General features: G+C 38.6%; 1 protein-coding gene across 1 annotated transcript in view; it reads right to left on the bottom strand.

Moving 5' to 3' along the window:
• Nucleotides 1-9,050: 9,050 nt before the first annotated feature.
• LOC126246351 (uncharacterized) overlaps nucleotides 9,051-12,238 on the bottom strand; it is a 101,417-nt gene continuing 98,229 nt past the window's right edge. Inside the window, exon 2 of the mRNA XM_049948387.1 lies at nucleotides 9,051-11,477. Coding sequence (XP_049804344.1) covers nucleotides 9,209-11,473 — 2,265 coding nt within the window. The 5' untranslated portion in view covers nucleotides 11,474-11,477 and the 3' untranslated portion in view covers nucleotides 9,051-9,208. The remainder of the gene's footprint in view (nucleotides 11,478-12,238) is intronic.

Genomic DNA, 12,238 nt, shown 5'->3' with positions numbered 1-12,238 from the left:
TGTCCCACCTGTGTGTAGCCATAGGGTTCACTGTACATGGCACCCTGATACACGGTTGTATCCATACTATAACACAGTTACTGTCCATTGTTTTGTTCACATATTGGTCCACCATTAGCGCTATGTCTCATGAAATTTATAGTCACTGCCTCATTTCCTCTATGATTTTGTCTTCTTGTGTTAATTAAATAGTAATGATGTGAAGTTCACTGTTTGATTCTTCCTTCTGAAGAAGGAACCCACCCTCTTACTGATTATGTAAATGTGCCATTATGAGCAAATGTTTCAAGTTGAACCAAAAGTTACAGCTCGAAGTTATGAAGAATCCACAAAGTTGAGGTCACCACTGAAGTTAACTGGCATAGGTGGTTGGAACCAAGTGCAATGAACACCATTTAAACACACAATAACTACTTTATTATTCATAAATCCAAACAAGCACATTAACACAAGTTCCACACATCAGCCCATTTATGTGGGGAAGTCTTGAATGTCCAAAAATCGATCCTGCTCAACTTCGTTATTTCCAAAATTCAATGGTACTGCTGTTGCAGGTGCCACAATGTTTTTGGATGTGTGTTTGTTGTTTAGGAGTGGTAGTACAAGGGCACTTGTACTGTTATTGTTAAATTTTATGTGACCTTTAAAACATGTCATGATGTTCCTACCAGTTTGCCCAATGTATACTTTATCATAATCATCACATCCAATTACGTAGATCCCTGACTTATTAAGTGGTCTGTTGCACTGTTGGTATGTCTTATAATATTACTAACATTGTTTTCAATATGGAATCCAGTTTTGATATTTTTATTTTTTTAAAGTTTTCGCCCTTTTATTAGAAATGATTTCATAATGTTCAGAGCCATAAATTTAGTTCTTTCTACATCTACATCTACATCTACATGATTACTCTGTTACTCACAATAAAGTGCCTGGCAGAGGGTTCAATGAACCACCTTCAAGCTGTCTCACTACCGTTCGACTCTCGAATTGCATGCAGGAAAAACATGCACTTAAATTTTTCTGTGAGTGTTCTGATTTCTCTTATGTTATCATGATGATCATTTCTCCCTATGTAGGTGGGTGCCAACAGAATGTTTTCACGATCGGAGGAGAAAACTGGTGATTGAAATTTCATGAGAAGATCCCATCGCAATTAAAAACACCTTTGTTGTAATGATTGCCACTCCAATTCACATATCATGTCTGTAACACTATCTCCCCTATTTCGTGATAATACAAAATGAGCTGCCCTTCTTTGTACTTTCTCAATATCATCTGTCAGTCCCACCTGATGTGGATCCCACACCGCACAGCAATATTCCAGAATAGGGAGGACAAGTGTGGTTAAGCAGTCTCTTTAGTACACCTGTTGCACCTCGTAAGTGTTCTGCCAATGAATCATAGTCTTTGGTTTGCTCTACCCGCAACATTATCTATGTGATCATTCCAATTTAGGTTATTTGTAATTGTAATCCCTAAGTATTTAGTTGAAATTTACAGCCTTCAGATTTGTGCAACTTATCGCATAATCGAAATTTAGCATATTTCTTTTAGTACACATGTGAATAACTTCACACGTTTCTTTATTCAGAGTCAATTGCCACTTTTCGCACCATCCAGATATCTTATCTAAATCATTTTGCAATTCGTTTTGGTCGTCTGATGACTTTACAAGATGATAAATGACAGCATCATCTGCAAACAATCTAAGACAGCTATTCAGATTGTCTCCTATGTCATTGATATAGACCAGGAACAATAGAGGGCCTATAACACTTCCTTGGGGAATGCCGGATATTACTTCTGTTTTACTCGATGACTATTACTATGAACTATGTCCTTTCTGACAGGAAATCATGAATCCAGTCGCATGACTGAGACGATATTCCATAGGCATGCAGTTTGGTTAGAAGACGCTTGTGAGGAATGGTGTCGAAAGCCTTCTGGAAATCTAAAAATATGGAATCAATTTGACATCCCCTGTCAATAGCACTCAATTCTTTATGAGTATAGAGGGCTAGTTGTGTTTCACAGGAACGATATTTTCTGAATCCGTGCTGATATATGTGTCAATAAATTGTTTTCTTTGAGGTACTTCATAATGTTCGAAAACAGTAAATGTTCCAAAACCCTACTGCAAATTGACATTAGTGATATGGGCCTGTAATTCAGTGGATTACTCCCTATTTCCCTTTCTGGGTATTGGCGTGTCTTGAGCAGTTTTCCAGCCTTCAGGTACGGATCTTTCTGAGAGCAAGCGTTGTATATAATTGCTAAATATGGAGCTATTGTATCAGCATACTCTGAGAGGAACCTGACTGGTATACAATCTGGACTGGAAGCCTTGTCTGAATTATTCAGCACAACCTTTTGCTTCATTCTGTTTGTGAAGTGTGATTCAAACAAGTTTTGTGTAAATCCATCAATTCCATAAAACTGAAGTTTTTCTTCGGGTGTAACATGATCTAGATCTTGGAAAGATCACAAAAAATGCCAACTGGTGATATTTTATTGTTTAATTCTTGCATTATTTGGTGGGGTGGCTTCTCTGGTGCAAAAGTAGTTATTGTGGCAGAAGAAGGCAGCTGGTGCAGCAGGTGTTTTACAAAACAATGTACCTTGTAGGAAACTTCTCAAGAAACTGAATGTAATGATAGATCCATCATTATATATACGCAGTTGGTACTGTAGACAAAAGAAAACCACAATAGCTACAAAGTAAGGCTGTCATTTCATTACCATATTGCATGTCACTAAGAAATTATTGGAAAGCCATTTACCAGACACAGTAAGACTCACAATAGCTATAAATACCTGTGAGTGAAACGATTCAGTAAACTGCCATCAGAAGCACACACTACCTTATTACAAACCTTAAGGAATGTTAAGCAAAACTGTATTTAAAAAAAGGCTTTGTGTACCGTAGAGGAATACACTGATTATCCAAGAGATGATATTTAATTTTACTGATACTGTTATCTGTATTACTGTATTATATTATTACAACATGTATCATACTGTGTTATTTACATTGTGCTATAACAGCTTCAATAGCATGTTGAGTGCTCAAGGAAGGAAAAATAAATTTCAAATTAATTTTACAATAAAATGTATTTTTTAAAAGAGTAAGAAATTAAGATGATGAAACCTGAGTAAATTGAAAGAGCCATGGTTGTTTAGAGTTGAGGGAGTATCAGACAATGATTGACTGAAACTGGGGAAAGAAATACTATAGAAGATGAAGAGGTGAAATAGTGAAGGCAGCAGAGGATCAAATAAATAAAATGACAGGATGTATTGGAAGTCATTTGATGATGCAGAAGGTAATGAATTTGATTGATATAATGAGAAAATATAAAAATGCAGCAAATGACGCAGGCAGGAGAGCATACAGACTTCTAAAAATTGAGATTGACAGGAAGTGTAAAATGCCTAAGCAGAAATTGCTAGAGGACAAATCCAAGGCTGTAGATGCGTACATAATTAGGGGAAAGGTAGATGCTACCTATAGACAAATCAGAGAGACATATTAAGAGTGCAGGTGGCAAGCTCACATTAAGGAAAGAAGGCCAGGCCGAAAGCTGGAAGGAATATACAGAGTTATATAAGGGAAATGAAAGGCAGTTTTATAGATAGTTGGGAAATAAAATGATCTATTTTCCAGAAGTCTTTTCACACCACACCTCACAAGATAATTCTAATCAAATTGCATGCCTATGGAGTATTGCTTCAGTTGTGTGACTTGATTTGTGATTTACTATAAGAAGGGTCACAGTATATAGTAATCAATGGAAAATTGTTGAGTGAAACAGAAGTGATATCCCGCATTTCCAAAGGAGACAATCTGATCAGCCCTCTTAGATTGTTTCCATACGAGCTGTCACTTACCCTCTAGTAAAGTCATCAGAAAGTCAAAATCATTTGCAAAATAACTTAGAAACGATATCTAAATGGTGTGAAAAGTGGAAATTGTCTCTGAATAAGAGAAGTATGAGATCATCCACGGGAGTATGAAAAGAAATCTATTAAATTTCAGTTACATAATAAATCACACAAATTTGAAGATGTCAGTTCAGTTAAATACCTAGGAATTACAATTATGAACAACTTAATTGGAACAATCACATTATTGCCAGAACATTGAGAAGATGCAATAGATCTATTGGAGAGACCATCTACTCTACAGCTGTAAGTCCTCTGAGTATTTCTTTGCAGTAAGGGATCCTTATCAGATAAGACTGATGGAGGACACCAAAAAAGTCCAAAGAAGAGCAGCAGTTTTTGTATTATTATGAAATAGGCAAGAGAGTGTCACAGATGTGAAAAGTGAGTTGGAGTGCTAATAATTAAAGCAAAGGCATTTTTTGCTGTGGCAAGATCTTTAGCAAATCTTCAGACAACTTAGGTGTGATGCAGCTGCACCAGCCACTGCAGAAGTCACCCAACAATTACTCTCTGCTCACATACATGTGTGTCTGGGAGTATCCAATGTGATATACATCTTTGGTGTATGATAATACGAATATCTGTGACATGATCAAAGATGATACTGTATTCTTATCCTCAAGAGCCAAAGAAACTGGTGCACCTGCCCAATATTGTGTAGAGCCCCCATGAACAAGTATAAGTGCTGCAGCATGATGTGGGCATGGACTCGATTGATGTCTGAAGCAGTGCTGGAGGGAACTGACACCATGAATCCTGCAGGGCTGTACATAAATCCGTAAGAGTACAAGGGGGGGAACATCTCTTCTGAACAGCACGTTGCAAGGCATCTCAGACATGCTCAATAACATTCATGTCTGGGGAGTTTGGTGGCCAGCAGAAGTGTTTAAACTCAGAAGAGTGTGCCTGGAGCCACTCTGTAGCAGTTCTGGATGTTGGGGTGCCACATTGTCCTGCTGTAATTGCCCAAGTCCGTCGGAATGCACAATGGACACGAATGGTTGCAGACTATCAGACAGTATACTTATGTACGTGTCACCTTTCAGAGTCATATCTAGACATATCAGGGGTCCCATATCACTCCAACTGCACATGCCCCACACCATTACAGAGCTTCCACCAGCTTGAACAGTCCCCTGTTGACATGCAGAGTCCATGGATCCATGAGTTTGTCTCCATACCTGTACATGACCACCTGGTCGATACAATTTGAAACAAGACTTGTCCGACCAGTCAACATCTTTCCAGTCATCAGCAGTCCAATGTCGGTGTTGACAGGCCCAGGTGAGGCATAAATCTTCGTGTCATGCAGCCATCAAGGGTACATGTGTGGCCTTCGGCTCCAAAAGCCCACATCGATGATGTTTCGTTGAACGGTTCACACGTTGACACTTGTTGATGGCCCAGCAATGAAATCTGCAGCAATTTGTGGAAGCATCGCACTTCTATCATGTTGAATGCTTCTCCTCAGTCGTTGTTAGTACCATTCTTGCAGGATTCTTTTTCTGGCCACAGTGATGTTGGAAATTTGATGTTTTACCGGATTCCTGATATTGACAGTACACTCATGAAATGGTCATACGGGAAAATCCCCATTTCATCGCTAGGTCAGAGATGCTGTGTCCCATTGTTCGTGTGCCAACTATAACACCACATTCAAACTCACTTAAATCTTGATAACCTACCACTGTAGCAGCAGTAACTGAACTTATATAGGCATTGCTGACTGTAGCATCGTATTCTGCCTGTTTGCATATCTCTGTATTTTATGCATGCCTATACTAGTTTCTTTGGCACTTCAGTATAGCTTCTAAGCAGAACAGACATGCATATTTTACTGTGTATGTAATTGTATGATAAAGCATCATTATCAATTTGTACCATGTCGTACATCAGTTATATCATACCCACACCATACATCTTCCACAGTGGTGGACCCAACAATTCGTGACAGCCACATACGAGGTAATTTTGCACTGATACTGTTACTAAACTATGACAATGCGATCCGCATGTAACTGTCATGTGCTGACATGAGCATGCCACGCCGAGCCAATGCTTTCCATTCTCGACAGTGCTGTGCTGATCAACTGGCTTTTTGATTGCCAGTAGTGGTCAGCTGTACAAGTGATGCACTTCAGTACTGTGGTTCAACTTAAGAAATTTGTGCCGAACAGTTTCAAACAACAAATGATTTACTGCCAGACATCATCACTGTTCCCGTCTTGCAAAAATGCCAAGCAACAGCTGATCAACAACATTCTGGCTGCTCAGATGTTGACAATACATTTATGGTCAGGCCACATGGTGCAGATGCTTTAGAACAATTCACGGAACACACGAATAGCATACATCTGAACATCCAGTTCACAGTCGAGATGGAGAAGAAAGGAAGGTTGCCTTTCTTAGACGTTTTAGCCAATGACAGGCAGATGGGTGTCTCGGCCGCTCTGTGTACCATAAGCTGACGTATACTGATTTATACCTCAATGCACAGAGTTTCAATCACCCTGTTCAAAAGAGAGCCATTTTGAACATGTTGGTATATAGAGCAAAAACTGTTTCTGACGAGGACCACTTGAAGTCCAAAATTAACCATCTGAAGTACGTGTTCCAAAAGAATGGATATGGTGCAAGTGATATAAAGTCAGCATTCTCCAAGAAAGGAAATGTGAAAATGCTGCCCACTCACAAGATAAAACACCAATTGTCGTTCTTTCTTTTTGTAGCTCTGTATCCAGCAAAATAGGAAGAGTTCTGGATAGATGGCGTATAAGACCAATTTTCCATCATCCTAAGAAAATTAAGGAGATGATGCGCCCTCTTAAGGACAGTCCTGGCTCAGGGTCCCTCCAATTTATAATATCCCCTGTTAGTGTGGAAGCAATTATATAGGTCAGACCATTCTTACCATTTCCGACCACTGTGCCGAACACCAATGGCATATTAAAAATAGAGAACTGGAGAAATAGGCATTTGCGGAGACAGCCTCATGAACAAACATAAAATACTGTCTGATGAAACAAAAATTTTGTCCCATGCCTCCACATACTGGGATTCTGTTATTAAGGAGGCTGTTGAAATAAGAATGAGTGACAAGAACTTTAACCATGATAGCAAATACTATCTGAGCGGTGCAAGAAAATGAGTGCTCGATGCAGAGAAGCAACAGAGACATTCCTTCCAAGGTTTACATTCCAATGGAAGTGGTGGCACCACCAGTGCACACACTGACGCCGTCTGCAACAGCAGTATGTAATCGCTGACCAGTCACAAGCCGACCAATCAGAAGCCGTCCATGGGCTTTATAAGGCCACCACAGCAGCAGTGAAGACAGCTTGTGACGATGACGATGGAGGCTGTCGTTGAAAGCTTGAGATTTTATCCCAAATTGATGCGACAAGAAAACCGAGAATGTTTTGCATATTTCAGAGTACTGCTAAACTGTTAAAGCCTTGGGAAAGACTGGATTTTGAGAAACAAATCCACAGTATGTTAGATTCCAAACCACTAAGCCTTGGTGAAATCATGCATGTAACCAAGAAGCTCAAGGACAATAAAGCACCAGATAAAGATGGTACTGAGGCAGAAACGTGGAAGAATGGAGAGCAGATCACTGCAGAGGGAACACATCACCTTGTGGGAGAAACATGGGAAACTAAAAACATACTGAAAGACTGGAAACGTGCACTCATGTACCCACTTCATAAGAAAGGCAACTAAATGGATCTGAACAACTATGGAGATATCTACTTACTTTGAGTTGTTTATAAGGTACTCTCCAAAGTCCTGCTGAGAAGAGTTGAAGAACAGTCTGACCACCTCATTGGAGAATACCAAACTGGTTTCTAAAAGTCAGGTCATGAATAAAAAGAAATTCAAGCTCAAGAGCAGTCTGAGAACTAGCACAAATGGACGAAAACTGACTGAGCAAAATGATCTTCAATTACACCGTATCACAAAAGTCCATCTTTCAGTGGGTAGAAGAGGTCAAAAGAGATGCATAAGAAACTGGTGTAACACTCAAGATGATCCAAAACAGAGAAGAATTCAGAAGCAAAGTCAACAGCATAAAATCATTTGAAGTGTACACTATAAAGGAGAGCCATACTTTAAATTTCCAGAGGAGAGAAAGAAAAGAAGTGAAAGAATGAAGTGCTCTGGGCAGAAAGGAAATGAACTGCCAACACATCTTTAGTGGTCCATAGTTGGCCAAATTCAGAAGAAAGAAGAAATGTCATAAATTTAGAATAGGTATAATGTTAACTTTCTAGACAGGTATTTTATACCAATGAAACAGTGTGTCATTTTCATTAATCAGTGTATGTTAAAGAAAATACTTTATCAAGGAGCCTCTTAAAAGAAAGGAGGTCATCTCATATTCATGGTCATCTTATAGTTGGGTAAATATGGTAACTTCTTTGCTTTCTGTTTTAACATTATTCAGTAACTGCTAAAAGTGGTATCTGAGCTGTCATGCAAGTCAACAGATACCGTTAATAACTCTTCTCTTAAATGACTGTACATTTATTTCAACCAACATGTGGATATAATATGTAGCCTCATGACATGCTGGAATTATGTATAGAATCAATGTATTTCCCTCTTAAGAGATGTGCTGGTGGTTTGGGTGATGGTGAAAAAGGGGTTGTGGATTGGAGGGAGGGGATTACAGTCATAGCAATGAGGTAGTATATGGTACTGATACATGTAGCTTATCATCTTCATCTTTTTCCCACTAGGAAGCATAAGTTGTACTTATGAGTTCCGGCCACCTGCAAGTTCCATTAATGGAATAAAGATATACATTTCATATGTGCTTTCACTTCCAGCCTGTAATTTATGCAAAAGACTACATTTTTCCATGATAAAAATGAATAAAATTAACAGCCTATTTTATACATGAGAAACAAGATAATTATTTCCATACAAAAAGCAGTTACAAGTAAATCAAAAAATTAGAAGACATTTGAGAACCATAAAAATCATGTACAGTTTCAATATTACAGCACAACACTTCATTGAAAAAGTATTTGATTTTACATCACTGCCAACCATCTCATTGTCCAATGGTTTACACTTATTATTTTATACTGGTGTCACTGAAATAACGTTCTATATTTTCACTGTATGATAAAATTTATCCATTCTTTTATTTACCACAGCATTCATTTACCACTAGGGCATTATTTCAAAACCACTGATTGGAACAAGAGACTTTGAAACCCAGTCATCTCTTTCTAGTGCTGCCCCATATCTATTTTTTAGAGTCTTCCAGTACAGTAGTGACAATAATGTCAGGAGTACGGCCATCAGCAAGACTTTCAGGAAGGGCTTCCCAAGCCACTCCCACCTCTATCTGTGGAGCAGTCTCAGAGGAATTTTGACCACTGGCTGAAGGTATCATAGTTATTTCCACCTCTATGACAGGTCCACGAGATGGAGAATGCTCTCTTTGTTCTTGTGTGAATTCAGTTTCATTTTCAATTTCATTTTCAGTTTCATTTTCCTTGCTCATTTCTCTGCTTAAATCTTCAGTCTCTAACACATCAATGACTTTGAAGGAGCCAGAATCAGTGCGTTGCAATGGTTCATCAACTTGTACAGATTCCAAAAGCAGAGCATCCTCCTCAGATATAGGTGCAAACACAGATGATTCAAATGGAGTAGTGCTGTCTGGTACCCATGTGAATTCTTCACCATTCTGTGGCAGAACTGTGCTGGACGCAATCTCCTCTTCTGTACTGTATTCAGGGAAACCCCACACAGATTCTCCAAGAGTAATTGCAAAATTAAATTTGTTCTCTTGTCTCTCTGCTGTAGGTGCTAGGGACACTGTTGATAATATATCATCTTCCTGAGGAATAAGAAATGGTTGAGGTGCTACTGCTGTTTCACTTAGGAGTGCCCATGGTACATCAGGTTCACCTTTTTGCACTGTTTCATCACCTCCAGAGACTTCTATTTCACTTTCTATTGGTGCACTTTCCTCTGGTATATCTAATGCCCCTGAATCATCAACCAATGGTTGGTCTTCAGATTCATTTAATACATCTGGTGTACTTGTTAACTCACCTTGTAGATCTGCAGCATCAGGCACTGATGATATTGACTCTGACTGAAGTAATTCTCCCAGGCCAACATCAGTCTGAACTTCAGTTGATGTCACCTCATCATCAGCAAGTTCCTCATTCTCACTCCCTCTGGCTTCCAATGCCTCATCTGTTGCAATTTCTAAATCTGCTTCTTCTATCACACACCTATCACCTATAAGCTTATATGGTTTTTTCATTTCACCTGTATTCAAATAATCTGGATACCAAGTCTCATCACTTTCATCCCCAATATCAGCAATCTCTTCTGAAACATGCTTTGCATCAGTGTAGCATCTTCTCTTCTCTTCATATTCTTCATCTGGCTCTCTCAACAAATCTTCTGGCTGAATTATAATATCGGGATCAAAATGCAAGTCTGTCTGTATAAATTTTGTGTTAGGGGTTTCTTCAATGTGAAAGAATTTCTCACGAGTTACACCCACAAAGTTCAAATAAGATGGCACCCAATAAATCTCTTCAGGAGCTTTTTGGATAGGTGCAGAAAGATCATAATCCCACATTGGATGACACTTTAAGGATGAAACCTCAAACCGCAATTCCTTCTCTTCAAAATATACCTGAGCTTCTGCCATTTCAGGTGGCACAGATAACTGATAATCCCACATGGGTTCACATTTTAATGAAGATAATTGTAATTTTAATTCATATGTTTCATCAACCTGGGATTCAAGCATAGATGGTGAAGCAAGGAGATCATAGTCCCACATTGGTTCACACAATTTTGTGAAGATGGGCAGTACAAGGTCCTCATAAGTTTCCACAATCTGGTCTTGTACCATTGAAATTGGAGCATATAAGGAATAATCCCACATTGCCCTACTTTCTTTTGGTTTTTTCCCTTTTCTCTCCTTTATCCAATCATCAATTTCTGTCTCTTCCTGCTGTTCAGAACCTGCTTGCTCTGCTTCTGTATCAGCAGCTTCTTCAGTGACTTCTGTGTCAGCTCCCCCTTCTTGTTCTTCTCCCTCTGTTGCTTCTTTGTCAGCATCCTCTTCTACTTCTTTTTCCTGGTCCAAATCTTGTGTCTCAGTCGGTTCTTCTGCAGCACCTTCTGCCTCCAATGTTTCTAAGAGTTGACGAGCTATATCTGTATTTGATGCAGTAGGACTAAATGTAAAGTCAGTCTGTGCTTCATTTTCAGTGTATTCTACAGGAGATGACTCAGCACCTCCTGCAGGCTCTTGTTCTGGGACTTCCTGCATATTAGCATCTAATGTCTCATCACCAGTAGTTGTCTCAGTTTCATTTTCATCTTCATCTGCTCCTACTTCACCTTCTGCTTCTTCAACTTCTGCTGCTTCACTTTCTCCTGCTTCACCTTCTCCTGCTTCACCTTCTCCTGCTTCACCTTCTCCTGCTTCACCTTCTCCTGGAGGGTCTTGTGTTTCCTGCTGCTCTTCAGACATGTTTCTGCAGAAAAAGAAATACTATTACCTTCACATTGTTTTCTATAAAATATTAGGGCTCTTTGTTATTATTTATGTACCACCAAACGGGGTGATTTCGGACGGTTTTGTCGTTATTTTGATTGTAACTTTCGTATATATTGTTAGATTAAATTTAATGTTATGGAAGGGGTAGGGTGTATGAGTAACGAATAAAATATCCCAGAACCAGAAAGTGTATGTGTAGGTATATTTATCTGAGGCAATTAAATAAAGTGTCTGAAGTCACGCCATGGATTGGGGTGATTTTGGACACGTGTTTTTTAAATCTCTGTCCGAAGTTACAGTATATAGAGGGTGAATTTGTACAGTTACTGCCTTTTTTTTTTTAAATTCTACATGCTTTTTATTTGATTTTGGTGACCTTTTATACATTTTAAGGTAGCCCTTTGTTACGAATAAGTGGTATGGAATGATATAATGAATGTTATATATTACAGATAAGTTTTTATTTCGCAAGAATTTTAATAAAAATTGTTTACAGTTCTTAACTGAAATATTAGAAACAGACAGAAACAAACAAAGTAATTTAACTAAAAGGTCAAAATATTTTTTCTTACCCATCATTCTAAATTAAGTTGTAAACACTTTAAATAAATGATTGTCTTCAAGTCTAAAGCACATCTTCTCGAAAAATGAACATTCCCCTCTTCTCAACTGGTGTGGGAAGTATTCTCAAAATTTGCAATTTTTGTATTGTGTCTTCATCAGGGACATTAGGAAACA

Source organism: Schistocerca nitens, chromosome 1, assembly GCF_023898315.1.
Source record: "Schistocerca nitens isolate TAMUIC-IGC-003100 chromosome 1, iqSchNite1.1, whole genome shotgun sequence".
In the NCBI taxonomy this organism is placed as follows: Eukaryota; Metazoa; Arthropoda; class Insecta; order Orthoptera; family Acrididae; genus Schistocerca; species Schistocerca nitens.
Note: the sequence above shows the minus strand (reverse complement) of the source record. Positions and strands in the feature narration are given on the sequence as shown.